Below are 12,874 nucleotides of genomic sequence, written 5' to 3'. Positions count from 1 at the left end.
TTCTTTAACTCCCCGGTTTATATAGACCCTATAGGTGTACCCCATGGTGTTCCTAATGAATATAAACTTACTAATCAGATAGCTGCAGGATTTGAAAGCCTTCCCTTGCTTTCTGCAATTTTTCCCGTTACCCCCATTAAGAACGTTGACCGCATTAATTATTTACATTACAACCAACAGCGTCTGGCAAATTACACCAGGGACGGCTTCGAAGCTGTCCATGAACAATTGGCTTCCACCTCTTTGATGACACTCCAGACCAACATGGCGTTGGACATGATCCTCGTAGAGAAGGGAGGTGTTTGTTCCATGTTTGGAGATCAATGTTGTACAGTTATTCCGAATAACACAGCCCCCGATGGCTCCCTGACCATCACTTTGCAGAAATTGCGGTCTTTGTCGAGTGAGATGAAATCCCACTCAGGGATAGACACCTCTTTATGGGATAATGCTCTTAGTGTCTTCAGCAAGTACAAGGCCTTGGTAACTTCGGTTCTTATCTCCGTTGCTGTTTTTTCAGCTCTCTTGACTTTGTGTGGTTGTTGTTATATTCCTTGTGTTCGATCCTTGTGTCAGCGATTGATTACTGCCGCCATTGAGAAAAAGGACATTTATATTCCTCCAATCCTATATGATGGCTGAATTGCTTCCTCCTCCAGGCTCGTCCGTTGTACCACACGCTCCAGACGATGACGCGGCTGGAACTTTCCTTTAATTGTGTTTATTTCAGGTGTCGGACTCTTTTGAGTCCGAAAGGGGGATTGAAGTGTATTATCGATGTGTATCTCTTTTATTATTGATGTGTATCTTTTGCTCACACATGCCAAATCATCAGTTAACCTTACTGGAGAGACCGGGGCATGGGAATGTGCCAGTTATTACCAGGTTGGTCATTATGATGAGGATAGTTTGTGGTGCTCTTATTTTATGATGCGGTTCTCTTTGTGATGCTCTTTATTTGTGATGCTCTTTATTTTCCTTTTATGCGTTTGTGATGCGGACCCTGCTGAATATTGGGGGAATGCTGTAGGTCCTCTGTACCTTTGCACTTCTGATCTGCTACAGCCATTGTCTGTCACTCATTTATGCCAAGAATATTCTAAGTAAAAGCTTCGGAGAAACTGTTCATCATCTCCAGCCTGTATTTGGATAACCAACATTCTCACTACCCGAAACTAAACGAACACGTGGGGAGGAAAAAAGTGTCCTCCAACAGTCGGGATTTGCGAGTTTGGACCCTACACGTGTTCACGAGTCGAGGTTATTACAAAGGAATGTGCAATACAGACATCCGGGTCTTCTCTAGGTAGCTGCCGCACATGAGACGTGTTTTCTAGCAGGATAGCCAAAAAAGAAGACAAAATCTCCCCAGTAACACAAGGTTTTTTTCAGGGTTCATACTCAGTCTAACCAAAAAAATTTAAGGGCTTTTTAGGGGCATTCTTAGGGGCTGACACGGAAAAAAATTTAGGGCCGACACAAAAAATTTAGGGCCATCGTGGGAAATCAAGAGTAAGGAAATAAGACTCACCCAATGGTGCCATCAACCATTCTTGGTTCATCAAATATTCCAGTACCACAGTACCTGTGACAGTGATCACCTGTCGCCCCTTTGGTAGTTCTCATTGATATGACCATTGTCAATGTCTTCACATAACAGTCTACAGAAAAACAGATTCTAACTACAATTGCAACTACAAATGTCTTCTATTGATGTCTGTCTCAGCACCCCTACTCTAGCTCCTTGAGCCTACCCAGTGCCTCCCCTATTTGTTGCTGCAGTGGTGCCAAAGTGGCTCTCTTGTCCTTTGCTCTGCCTCTGAGTGCATTGGCCTCGGTGATAAACCTCAGATTCCTCTTTTCTTCTGCCTTCTCACACGGCCTGTCAGCCTTCTCAATAAGCATAGATATGTCAGTCTCTATTCTGGCTTTTTTGGCTTTGAGGCAATAGAGATGAAAAGTGGGCAGCGATGCCAAATGTTGCCAGGTACGAAGTCTTCCTTTCCCCACAGTGGTAGTTTTTAGCAATGTCACTGTCTGGGAACATGACTGCAAACCCTTTCGAATTATTTTCACAAGATTTGTAACTGTAATGGCTGCAGATCAGTTTTAAAGTCCACACGATCTCTGCCTTTAACGAATCCGTCTTCGTATATTGAACTACGTTCATAAAGCCTGACTTCTGGCTGGTTGAAGTCGATGGCTGGACAACTATAGGTGCACATGCACTGCTAGTACCATTGCCTGAAGTTGAAGCTTCACTATCTTAATATTTTAAAAAAGAGATTCATACCAACGGAAGATGAGAGAGTCTTCGCCAAATCAGCTTGTCTCCTGTTTTTCCGGTGTGACTCCAGCGCTTTGACGCCCATCTTTTCAAGCTGGTAACTCTGCTTGCACAGATGGCAGTAAAACATGTGCCGATCTTTTGGATCTTGACGAACCCAGCTCCCAAACTCCTTACTTTCAACCCAAGCTTCTTGGAAAAATGCACTTCCCCGTGATACAAGTTGGATTGATGAAAGAACTACGCTACGTCATAACGAAGACGAAGTGAAATGCCGACTCACGGAAACGAACAATGGAATATCGACGACAAGATGGCGACTAGTTGTCAACATGGTGACTTCCGTTGACAATTTCCGGCTGTTTTGGACGCCAGACGGATCGTTTTTTTTTTTTTTTTTTTTTTAAATAAAAGATTATTTTTTTTAGGGAGAATTTTGGCGGTAGAGGTCTGCCCTTTGATTTTTTTTTTAATTTAAGGCCTTTTTAGGGGCTTGACCGATTTTCACAGATTTTTAAGGACTTTTAGGAGCCCCTAAATGCACCTTCGAAAATTTTGGGGTTTTTAGGGACTTTTAGGGCCGTGTGTGAACCCTGTGTATGGGTCCACGGTAGATGTGGCTGCCCCCCAGCCCCTGCATTCAGATCCTGGGCCGGGATTGTAACTTTCCGCTCCTTATCTGGTTTCGTTCGTCTCCACGGCAACGCCTGGGATAGGAGGATGGCGCCAGCCGGTTTTCTGCGTACAAAGATCGAGGACAACCACCGGCTCCACAACACATCCTTGTCTGATTACCAGATGGACAACACTTTATCTGTTGATTAAATGTATAAGGTCATATTTAAGCAAATAATGAAAGTGCAATAAAAGTAAAATAACCTTCACTTGCTATCTCGGCGAAAACATCAGCATGATAGAAGTTGAGACAGGGCAGCGGTATAGTAGCATCGGGCAATGGTCCACAAAGCCAAGTCTCCGCGAAGCACAGAGCTGCAGAACGTCCAGTCTTTCGTCGGAAGTGTTCGACGATGTCCCCGCTTACGCAGCCGGACTTGTGTACCGGATCGCGAGGCTTTGAAGAGCGTGCCGACTAGCAACTCTGGAAGCTTCAGCGAATTGGCGAGTGTTGTCAAAAAAAGTCAGAAGAAGGCTCTCTGATGGTTAGCAAGTCCTCTCTTGTGTAGTTGAGTCCCGAGACGCCCGTGAAACACAAATAGTAACCGAGAGCATTCCGTAGACTTCCGCACCAGTACACGTTAGGTTAAGAGGTTAAATGGCGGCGCACTTGGCGCAGCAAAAAATGTGACGTCAGTGAAAACAACCCATAGAAGAGGAACGAAGTGTTAAAAAAATGAATAAATATTTGATGGGCTTAGTTTCTTCTTCTTTGCCTTTCGGCTTGTCCCGTTAGAGGTCGCCACAGTGTGTCATCTTAGATGAACGAAAAATGTAATTATTTATCAATGCACCAATCAGTAATTTACTCATTAGACGTTCAATTAATTACTTAATGTTGTGAGGATATGCGATGAAGAAATGGATGGATGTATTCATTTGTTTTAACAGAGCGTCAAATTGAATTGTCGAATGTCGGGAAAGTTTGTTCTTCCTTAGTTTTCAGTTTTAACGTAAGTAATTACTTTTTGCACTGGGAAACGTAGTTTACTTGTGGGTGGCAATGCAAGTAGAACGTTGACAGCAAAAATATGAACAACATTTACCACAATTCATAGTGGCTACGTCTTATTGAAGCGCACGCACGCATATAGTACGCCACTCTCCATCGGCCCTCAGAACAGACGTCGGCATTTTCAGTTTGTATTTTAAGGATTTGTGGTTCTAGCCATTAGTTATTTGACTCCAAAATGCGACCACATTGGTATGAAGCAGAATCATCATTTTGGGAAGGCCGAATTGAATTGAATTGAATTAGATGTCTAACGTTGAACCGAAACCATTGAGCTTCCGTTTGGACAGTCTAATTCTCGCAATGTATACTTTATTATCCGGGTTATATAAGTACATGTTTCAAAAGGACGAGTACTGCATTTTAATCCTTGGCTTGGATAACGCTGGAAAAACGGTATGTTGAATTTCCTCTGTCTCGCTGTTAATGTGATGAAAGCCATTGTGTTTACATTCCCTTGTAATGTTTACTTTGATCATCGTATTTAGATAGCCTTTCTTGTCATCATACACATGTACAATGAGATTCAAGCAGCTCCTTTCATTGCAGCACATTATATGTAAAATAGAAATAAAGCAATAAATCTTGTATTAAATAATAATCTTAGATACAGATTATACATCAAATAAATACTACAAAGAGATTGCACAGCATTCTGGCCTGTGAATGTCTATTGTACATAAGACATATTTACTTTGGGTCTTGCCGTTTACCATGGTTAAGTTGTTTACAACTCAACGTTATCCCAAACCAACCTAACATCTTCCGCTTTATGACCAATGTACAGTGGTGTGAAAAAGTATCAAGTATTGTTTCCTGATTTTTTTATTTTTTATTTTTTTGCACATTTGTCGCACTTCCTGCCATCAAACATATTTCTAAATGAAAACAAGTAATTTAAGGTTCCTATTAAAGGGCCACTGTCATAAAATGCATGATTTTTAGTATGTTATTAATAAAAAAAAAAACGGCAGCCGACATGCACCCATGAGTTTTTTTTTTTCACCACAAAACATGATTTTGACGTATACAGCTTTTTGTAACACCCGCCATGAAAATCCTCTCGAGAGATATGTTTTCGAGAAGAAGCAGGAATTGACGTACAGGGCGGGACCGCCCTCAAGTGGACTCGTTTGTTTCTATTAGTTTTACCTGCGGGAAGGTAGCTCGTTGTTAATTCGTGTTAGCCAAAATGCCGGCTCATTGCATTGCTGGACATTGCTTGAACATTTGGGAGGATGGATTTACCCTTCATAAGTTTGCAAGCGATCCGGTTCGTTGTGAAAAATAGATTGCACAGGTGCAGGGGACGAGAGCTTCGTGGGTTCCAAATGACAGGTAGGTGTGTATACAGCTACTAAAAAAAATATAGTTTGGGGCGGACCAAGTAATCCGTCTCTCAAAATGTAACAAAAGATGCGCGTACGTACGACAGGCGTGCTAAATGTGTCGATGTGCGCGTTGGAAGGCGCCGGGCTCGCCGGCGAAGGCTGGTGCGTCGCTTCGCCAGCAAAGGCTGTGCATCGGTCTCACAGACGGCGGCGGCTCTGAAGAATGCTGCGTGTGGCGACAACGCCGTAAAGCGATGATGTTGTACATCGTGGATGGCGGCTATGAATAACGCCCTAAAGCAGCCCAGCTTGGCTCCGTTATAAGCCACCTTGGTGCCGAAAATGAGCCACACCGGCTGAGGCGCCGCGTCCGCTGGTCACGGCTTCAGCAAAGGCTGCACGTCGGGCTTGCGGACAGCGGCGGCTCTGAAGAACGCTGCCGACAATGCCTCACTCAGCCGTGTGCGACGACAAGGCAGTACAGCGCCCCGGCTTGACGGTGTTCATGGAGTACTGCGGCGGCTATGAACAACGCCCGAAAGCAGCCCGGCTCAGCTCCATGATAAGCCACCTCGGCTCCGAAAATGAGCCACACCGGCCGGCTGCGATGAGCCACAATAGCTCATCTCCGCCGCGGAAGTGGATTGGACGGGGAGGCGGTTTGGCCGTGATCGCATATCATCTGAATATGGCTTGAAACCAAAGGGTCATATTGCTCGAAACAAAAGGCTCATATTGCCCCGGTAACTTCACTCGGTTGTGTGATTTTCTCTTCGAAAAGAGCTTCCGTGTCAGAAGGGGCGTGTTTGTCTCCCATAGTAGGGTCCACTGCGTGTTTTCATTGGCGAATGTCCGGGTGACATCACGGACAGGATGCAGCCATTATGGCGACCACTTGGATGTCGTAGAATGACACTTCTGCAACTTTGTGCATGGATGACACACGCTCCGCTCATATTTATTTTTTCGTATAGACATTGGAGTGAATAATGCTATATATTCATGACAATATCTATTTTAGAATGTTTATAGGGATGACACTTTACCTTTAAGGAGAGGAAAAATCCTCACCTACTTGACCCTGTGTGAAAAAAGTGATTTCCCCCTCATTAAAAAGATACATTTGGTTTATCACACCAGAGTTCAATTTCTCTAGTCACACCCAGGCCTGATACTGTCAACATCTGTTCTCAGTGTCTGTTGTCATTATTGTCAAGCACAGTGGTGCCCACCCAGTTTTGCCCAAGATCTACTTTTCAAGCAGCCAGGGTGTATTGCAACCGTGATGGGGGTGATGTGACAACTGGCTAGAATGCTCCTTTATATGCACATCTGGATTTTTTTTTTTGGGTCAGGCGGTCACGCAATCGACCAAAACTGCCTCATCGATTGCGATTGACGCATTGGGCGTTCCTGATAATGAAAACAACAAGTGGGCCTGACATTTGAGGTTCCCCCCCCCCCCCCCCCCCCATAAAAATACTAGTTACAGGCACTGGTTTGAACCCCAAGGTTTGGTTGGGCTTTTACACATATGTGCGGTTTTTATCACTTAACATTTTTTCCCAGTGCCTGCCGTACACTTTTTTTCTTTTCACTCATAACTTATCACAGCCTGCATTCCCAACCAAATTGTGGGTCCAGCGTTTACATTGGACGTACGGTCTCATGATGCAATTCGGCCACTCTCACCCACACGAGAGTATAAAGAGGCCTTTAATCACCCTAACCTGCTACATATCCTTCCCGTCTCGAGCCCTCTGTCTAGTCAAGCTATGTAGCTCTTTCTCCTTTAGTATCTTCCCTGGGATACATGTAGTCATTTGCCTCTTGTATGGCCTTTGCCAAGTCTACCTTCGCCCTATGTCACATCCTCATGTGTATTCCTTTCTCCTCAGTCCTCTTGTGGCCCACTTCTAAAGGCCTCTTTTTACTCTCAACGCCCGCGTGGCATCATGTAACCAACGCATTGCCCTCCGTGGCCCCTCTGCAACACTTAATGAGTACATGACAAAAATACTTGTTGCACATAGAATGGCGCGGAGATCATCTCTGGTGATTGGTCTGTTTCAGTCACATGCTGTGATGACATACTCCTCATTCTGTGGTATTGTAGTATTATTATGGATATTTTCTGAGTATTGTAATGGATATTCATTGAGAGTCAGAGTTGATCAGTCAAACAAGGTTTCTAGAAGGGGAGTAAGAGAAAAACACAAAAGACAAAACACTTATCTGTAAGCAAGATGAGAAAAGTAAATTCATATATTTCTAGAAGAATGACAAATGAGTTGATTATTGTATGGGACAGTAGTGCTACAGGCTGTGAGGGAAGGACAGGACAAATAGGACAAGCGTGTGAGTGAGGGGATACCCAAGCGATTCACATATTCATGAGTTACCGTCATTTCTTGTGTGTAATGCGTCCTGAAGTATAATGCACCCTCCCAAAGTTGACCTAAAAAAAAAATCAGAAAATCCTTTCTACCAATGTACGATGCGCACCACCAATTTGCTGCTATCCATATGCTCAAAATATTAGGATTATTCTGTATTTCTATTTTGCTTGGTATGTACCTTTGCTTTTACTTATTCTTCAAAAAAAGTGTCCGTGCAACAATTATATTTTATTATTTCAATCAATAATAATCTTTGTGCATGCGCTTATGTAGTGGTCATATACATCTCGGGACAGGCCACAGGATACGCTTGTCCTGGTCCCTGTCATTGTCAGAACACAGTCCCTCAACCAACTAAAATAAATTCTCAAAGATGGACTAACATTTTATTAATACTGTCGATAACATGTATTACAGTCTTAAATAAATAATTTAACACTGTTTAACTTAAACTTTGTGGAGAATTTTTTTTTTTTTTGCATTAAATCTTTGTGCACAAAACATTACACACTCTTGGCCAAGCTTTCAAAAGAAGTATTTGACTCATCTCCAATGGGAAAAAGATCCATAGCAGCTACCTTTGGTGCACCGCTGTGGAACTCATTATTGATGACTTGGTCCAGTTCCAGTGACTCCTGCATTGCATCATGAACAATGGTCCCATCTTCCTCCCTCAGCATGTCATCTTCTATGCCATCCATGACGTTTGTCAGGAAACTTCTTTTGATTCCAAGAGTCTTGGTTCCCATTATTCCTCATTATTGTTAGAGCTTGAAGCTCTGCTGTGCTAACATTAGTGGAGCCTCTTGCCCTCCGTTCGGCTACAATCTGTAGCAGCTAGTATAGTGTCTTCTCGCTATTAAAACAATGTGAGCTCAAACTACGTAGAAACGAGCGTAATGGACACATTAAAAAAAGCGAACATTTTAATTGTGTATATGCCCTTCCGTTTTTTTTTATTATTATTTTATGTGCCCATTATGCTAGTTTCTATGTAGTTTGAGCTACCGTTGTTTTAAACTACTGCGCTGCTTCGGGGTTGCCCACTTCTTCGCAGGAGTGATGACACTTTTCTTTTAAAAGCGGCTGCATAACTAGCCCTTGTAGTTGAAATTTTTTGTCTCAGTTTAAGTTAAAACATACTCACGGGCAGCCATTTGTGATGTTTTGTGCATTAGCAACAAATCTACTGCGCTAACGATCGTAAAAAAGTAAACTCCTGTGACCAGGTCAGGAAGCTCAGGTTGGTGGCATACATAACCATAATACATATAAATGTGTAACAACAGACATCAAATGTTATGTTGAAACGTAGATGTATACCTTTTTCTTTTTTCTTTCTTTTTTTTTTTTTTTAACCATTTTATGTACCTACACACAACTGTACAATGTGGTTTTCTTTTTATATTTAATCTACACCTAAATTTCATGCGCTCTATTGACTTTTTGAAAATATTTTTGGAAAACTTCACATACACGTGAAATTACAGTAACTGCAAAAAACGAGGGATTACTGTATTCATATCGTCTGAAAAATGACCAAGAAATAAATTCTGTCATGGTGTGTAAATTTATGAGCACAACCGTATGTAAATGAGTTTTTTCATTCTGCTAATATTTTTTCGAGCTCAAAGTATTCTGAGATCTAGCCATTGACTACTGTTAATAGCTTGTTTTTTGTTTTTTAGTGGTAGCTAACACGAGTAACGCTACATACCCAGCAGATGCAAAAGATCGCTTCACCTCGCATCCCTCATTTGAGTTTCATCACATGACACATTGACCATGCATGCGGTTCATCCGTCAGGGGTGGGGCTTCCTCTCTACAAGGCCCCAAAAATATTTCTTCCTGGACGAGTTCAGCTCGTCCCATCCTTGACTGCTGGGGCGAAGGAGGCAAATTTGCGTGTTGATTCACATCTGTCAGCACAAACTGCATTGACTTTAATCATGCGACATGAATAGCCCAAATATGTGGCCGCTGGGAACTACCTAATGAAGTAGTTCCCAAAATATTTTTTGCACTCCAAAAGGGAGATTAAATAATCCTCCCCCCCCAACACACACACACACATCGGCTAATTTTGCGATAATTAGCAAGCCATTAAAGATGATTCTGAACAATCATCACTGCATTGGTCATAAGAGGCCAGGATTGGTCAAACTGAAGTTCAATCTACCCACGTGATCAATGTATTGTCCACACCTGAATCTAGTCACACAATTAAAAAAAAAAAAGAAAAAGTTGCACTGGCAAGTATATAAAGCCACCAAAAATAAAAGTTTTTTTTTTTTTTATTTCCTGCTAAAATGTAACTTCTTTTGTTATTTAATGTCATTTCAGTGACTGGTGTGGGATTGTGTGCTCGGTAGTAATATTAGCTCCAATTGCTTCATGTAATACTGAAAAGCGTTCATAATGGCCTGGGGCTTGCCTCAAACTGAAAACCACTGACATAATGATTGGGAATATTTATTACGGAGGTTGATTGATCTTAAATCACCAAGTATGCTCAATCTTGGGGAAAGTGTAATCCTATAAAAATAGTTTTTGGGGTTCGACATTTTAGCTAATCTTTATATGATTTGCTGTTCTTTGCAGTTCCATTACAAAGTCTCCTTTTCCTCTTTCCTACCAGAGGATAGACTAAGTACTCTCTTGCCCATCTCTCTGATCACCTTGGCTTGTCCAGTCTTTTAGAAGCTTCTGTTGTCCTCTTATCGAAAAGCTGCACTAAACTCTCTTCTTAGCTTCCACCACATTGGTCTCAGCTTTGCGTTTGTCTTCCTAATCTTCCTCCAAACTACCAGTCATTTTACACACCACTACTTAACACTGTCGAGCCACACTCTCCCCAACCACTACTTTACAGTCAATAACCTTTAGATTACATCTGTACAAGATGTAATCCATCTCCGTGTTTGTAGCGACAGTGCCACAAAACAGTATATTTGCTCCCCTCCTGATTTTTTTTTTTTTTTTTTTGCATGCCTATCACACACTTTCAAATCATCAAACCAATTTTAATATCACTGAGAGACAACCCAAGGAAATAAAAAATAGAAAAGAAAAAAAATCCAAAACCTTTCAGACACTCTGTGAAAAAGTGATTACCCCCCACCCCTTGACGAACCATAAATTTGGGAAAGGTGAGTTAAATACCACAACCCACACCTAAACCTGATTTCTTGCTTCTTGTTAAATCAAGAAATCACTTAAATAGAATCTGTCAGTCATTCGTTAGGTTACAAGATCTGCCGAACCAATGCATCATGCTGCAATCCAAAGAAATTCAAAAAGAAATGAGAAAAATAGTTATTGAAATGTGGTCTGTTACGTCTGCCATAAAAATGGCACAACATTTAATATAAATAAAATTATGCCAACAGTAAAGTATGGTGCTGGTAGTGTGATGGTCTGGAGAACTTTTGGTACCTAAGGACCAGGCCAACTTGCTGTGATTGATTGGAACAATGAATTCTGCTGTACGCCAGAAACTGTTGAAGATCTGAGCATCACTTTGTTCCCTCCAACTCAAGCACTCTTGGATCTTGCAGCAGGACAACAATCAGAAACACACTAACAAATCCACCTCTGAATGGGTGGGAAAAAAAAAAAATAAGGTTTTGGAGTGGCCAAGTCCAGATTTAAATTCAATAGATACTTTTCACGTGACGTCATGAGTCACATGACTTTTGTTTACGACGCCCACTGGACGGCAAAACTACAATACAACTCGCGTTTTTTAGTGATCTTTTTGTGAATATTGGCCTGCTTTTAAGCGTCTTACTCTCCTTTTCATCATGCTATTTCATTGTGTGGCTTATGGTTGTAAGAACAGACAGAAAAAGGGGTCTGCCACTTCATGCATTGTTTACCTTTTGCTGAGATAATTTACTGTGGTATCCTCCACACTTTTTACATGTCTTTACGGAGGTCTTTGGGCTATCAATATGCCTACGAGCAGCCGCAGTGAAACTTTGCTTTCCATGTTTGCGGTTGATAATGTGAATCTCGTGGCTGTTGCTAGCCTTTTGCTAACTCGTGGGAGCGGGCTATGCCGATCTCTTTTTATCGAGCCTGCGCGCCAACCCCTGGCTGTGTAACTTTTCGTGCGGACTTGGTGAGTTGGTCATGAAAACTATTCGGTCTCTGACCATCTCATCGCTGTTTGTGTAGTTAGTCTTTAACCACCAGTTTCAGTTGAGTGCTCAGATAACTCACAGTTACCTTGCACCTTCTTGTGAAACTTATATCTAGCAAATATGGGGTTTGTTTTCGTAGTAAGGTAATCAAAGAATTGTTTTGTAATGAGTTTTTAGCAATTTATCCTCGTCTCCGGTCAGTGTCAATGTATTCCCGACATCCGGTCATTTATCTCCGATCCACAGCAGGAGGAACTGCACTTTTTTTCCTCTTCAGCTCTGTTTTTAAGCGGTCCTGTGAGCATTAGTTTGGCGTGTTGCTTGAATCTCTGCCATGCATCTGGTAAATTGGATAAGTCCCAGTCCATCCTCAGGCTTCACACACCAAACGTATGCCGCTATCGTGGTCAATTCGTCATTGTCTTCGTTCATTTTTTTTCCCCCTGATTTTTTTTTTTTTCATGAGTCCATAGTTACTGTGAGGAAAATGAGTATTTGAACGCACTGCTATATTGCAAGTTCTCCCACTTAGAAATCATTGAGGGGTCTGAAATTTTCCTCGTAGGTGCATGTCCACTGTGAGAGAGAGAATCTAAAAAGAAAAATCCAGAAATCACAATGTATGATTTTTTTTTTAAACAATTTATTTGTGTGATACAGCTGCAAATAAGCATTTGAGCATCTGTCTATTAGCTAGAATTCTGACTCTCAAAGACCTGTTAGTCCCCCTTTAAAAGTCTACCTCCACTCCATGTATCATCCTGAATCAGATCCACCTATGTGAGGTTGTTAACTGCATAAAGACACCTGTCCACCCCATACAGTCAGTAAGACTCAAAGTTGTAACATGGCCAAGACCGAAGAGCGGTCCAAAGACACCAGAGACAAATTTGTACAACTCCAAACGGCAGAATCAGTCTGATGATTTGAAACCTTTGTGTGATAGGTATGCAAAAAAAAAAAGAACAAATCAGGAGGGAGGCAAATACTTTTTCATGGCACTTTTAGGTCACCCCATGATACT

The 12,874-nt window shown here is 41.9% G+C and overlaps 1 protein-coding gene across 1 annotated transcript in view; it reads left to right on the top strand.

Moving 5' to 3' along the window:
- Window positions 1-3,995: 3,995 nt before the first annotated feature.
- arfrp1 (ADP-ribosylation factor related protein 1) overlaps window positions 3,996-12,874 on the top strand; it is a 28,572-nt gene continuing 19,693 nt past the window's right edge. The window contains exon 1 of the mRNA XM_061831338.1: window positions 3,996-4,370. Coding sequence (XP_061687322.1) covers window positions 4,221-4,370 — 150 coding nt within the window. The 5' untranslated portion in view covers window positions 3,996-4,220. The remainder of the gene's footprint in view (window positions 4,371-12,874) is intronic.

The sequence above is a fragment of the Syngnathoides biaculeatus genome, chromosome 10 (assembly GCF_019802595.1).
Source record: "Syngnathoides biaculeatus isolate LvHL_M chromosome 10, ASM1980259v1, whole genome shotgun sequence".
NCBI lineage: Eukaryota > Metazoa > Chordata > Actinopteri > Syngnathiformes > Syngnathidae > Syngnathoides > Syngnathoides biaculeatus.
This window is presented reverse-complemented; position numbering and strand designations above follow the sequence as displayed.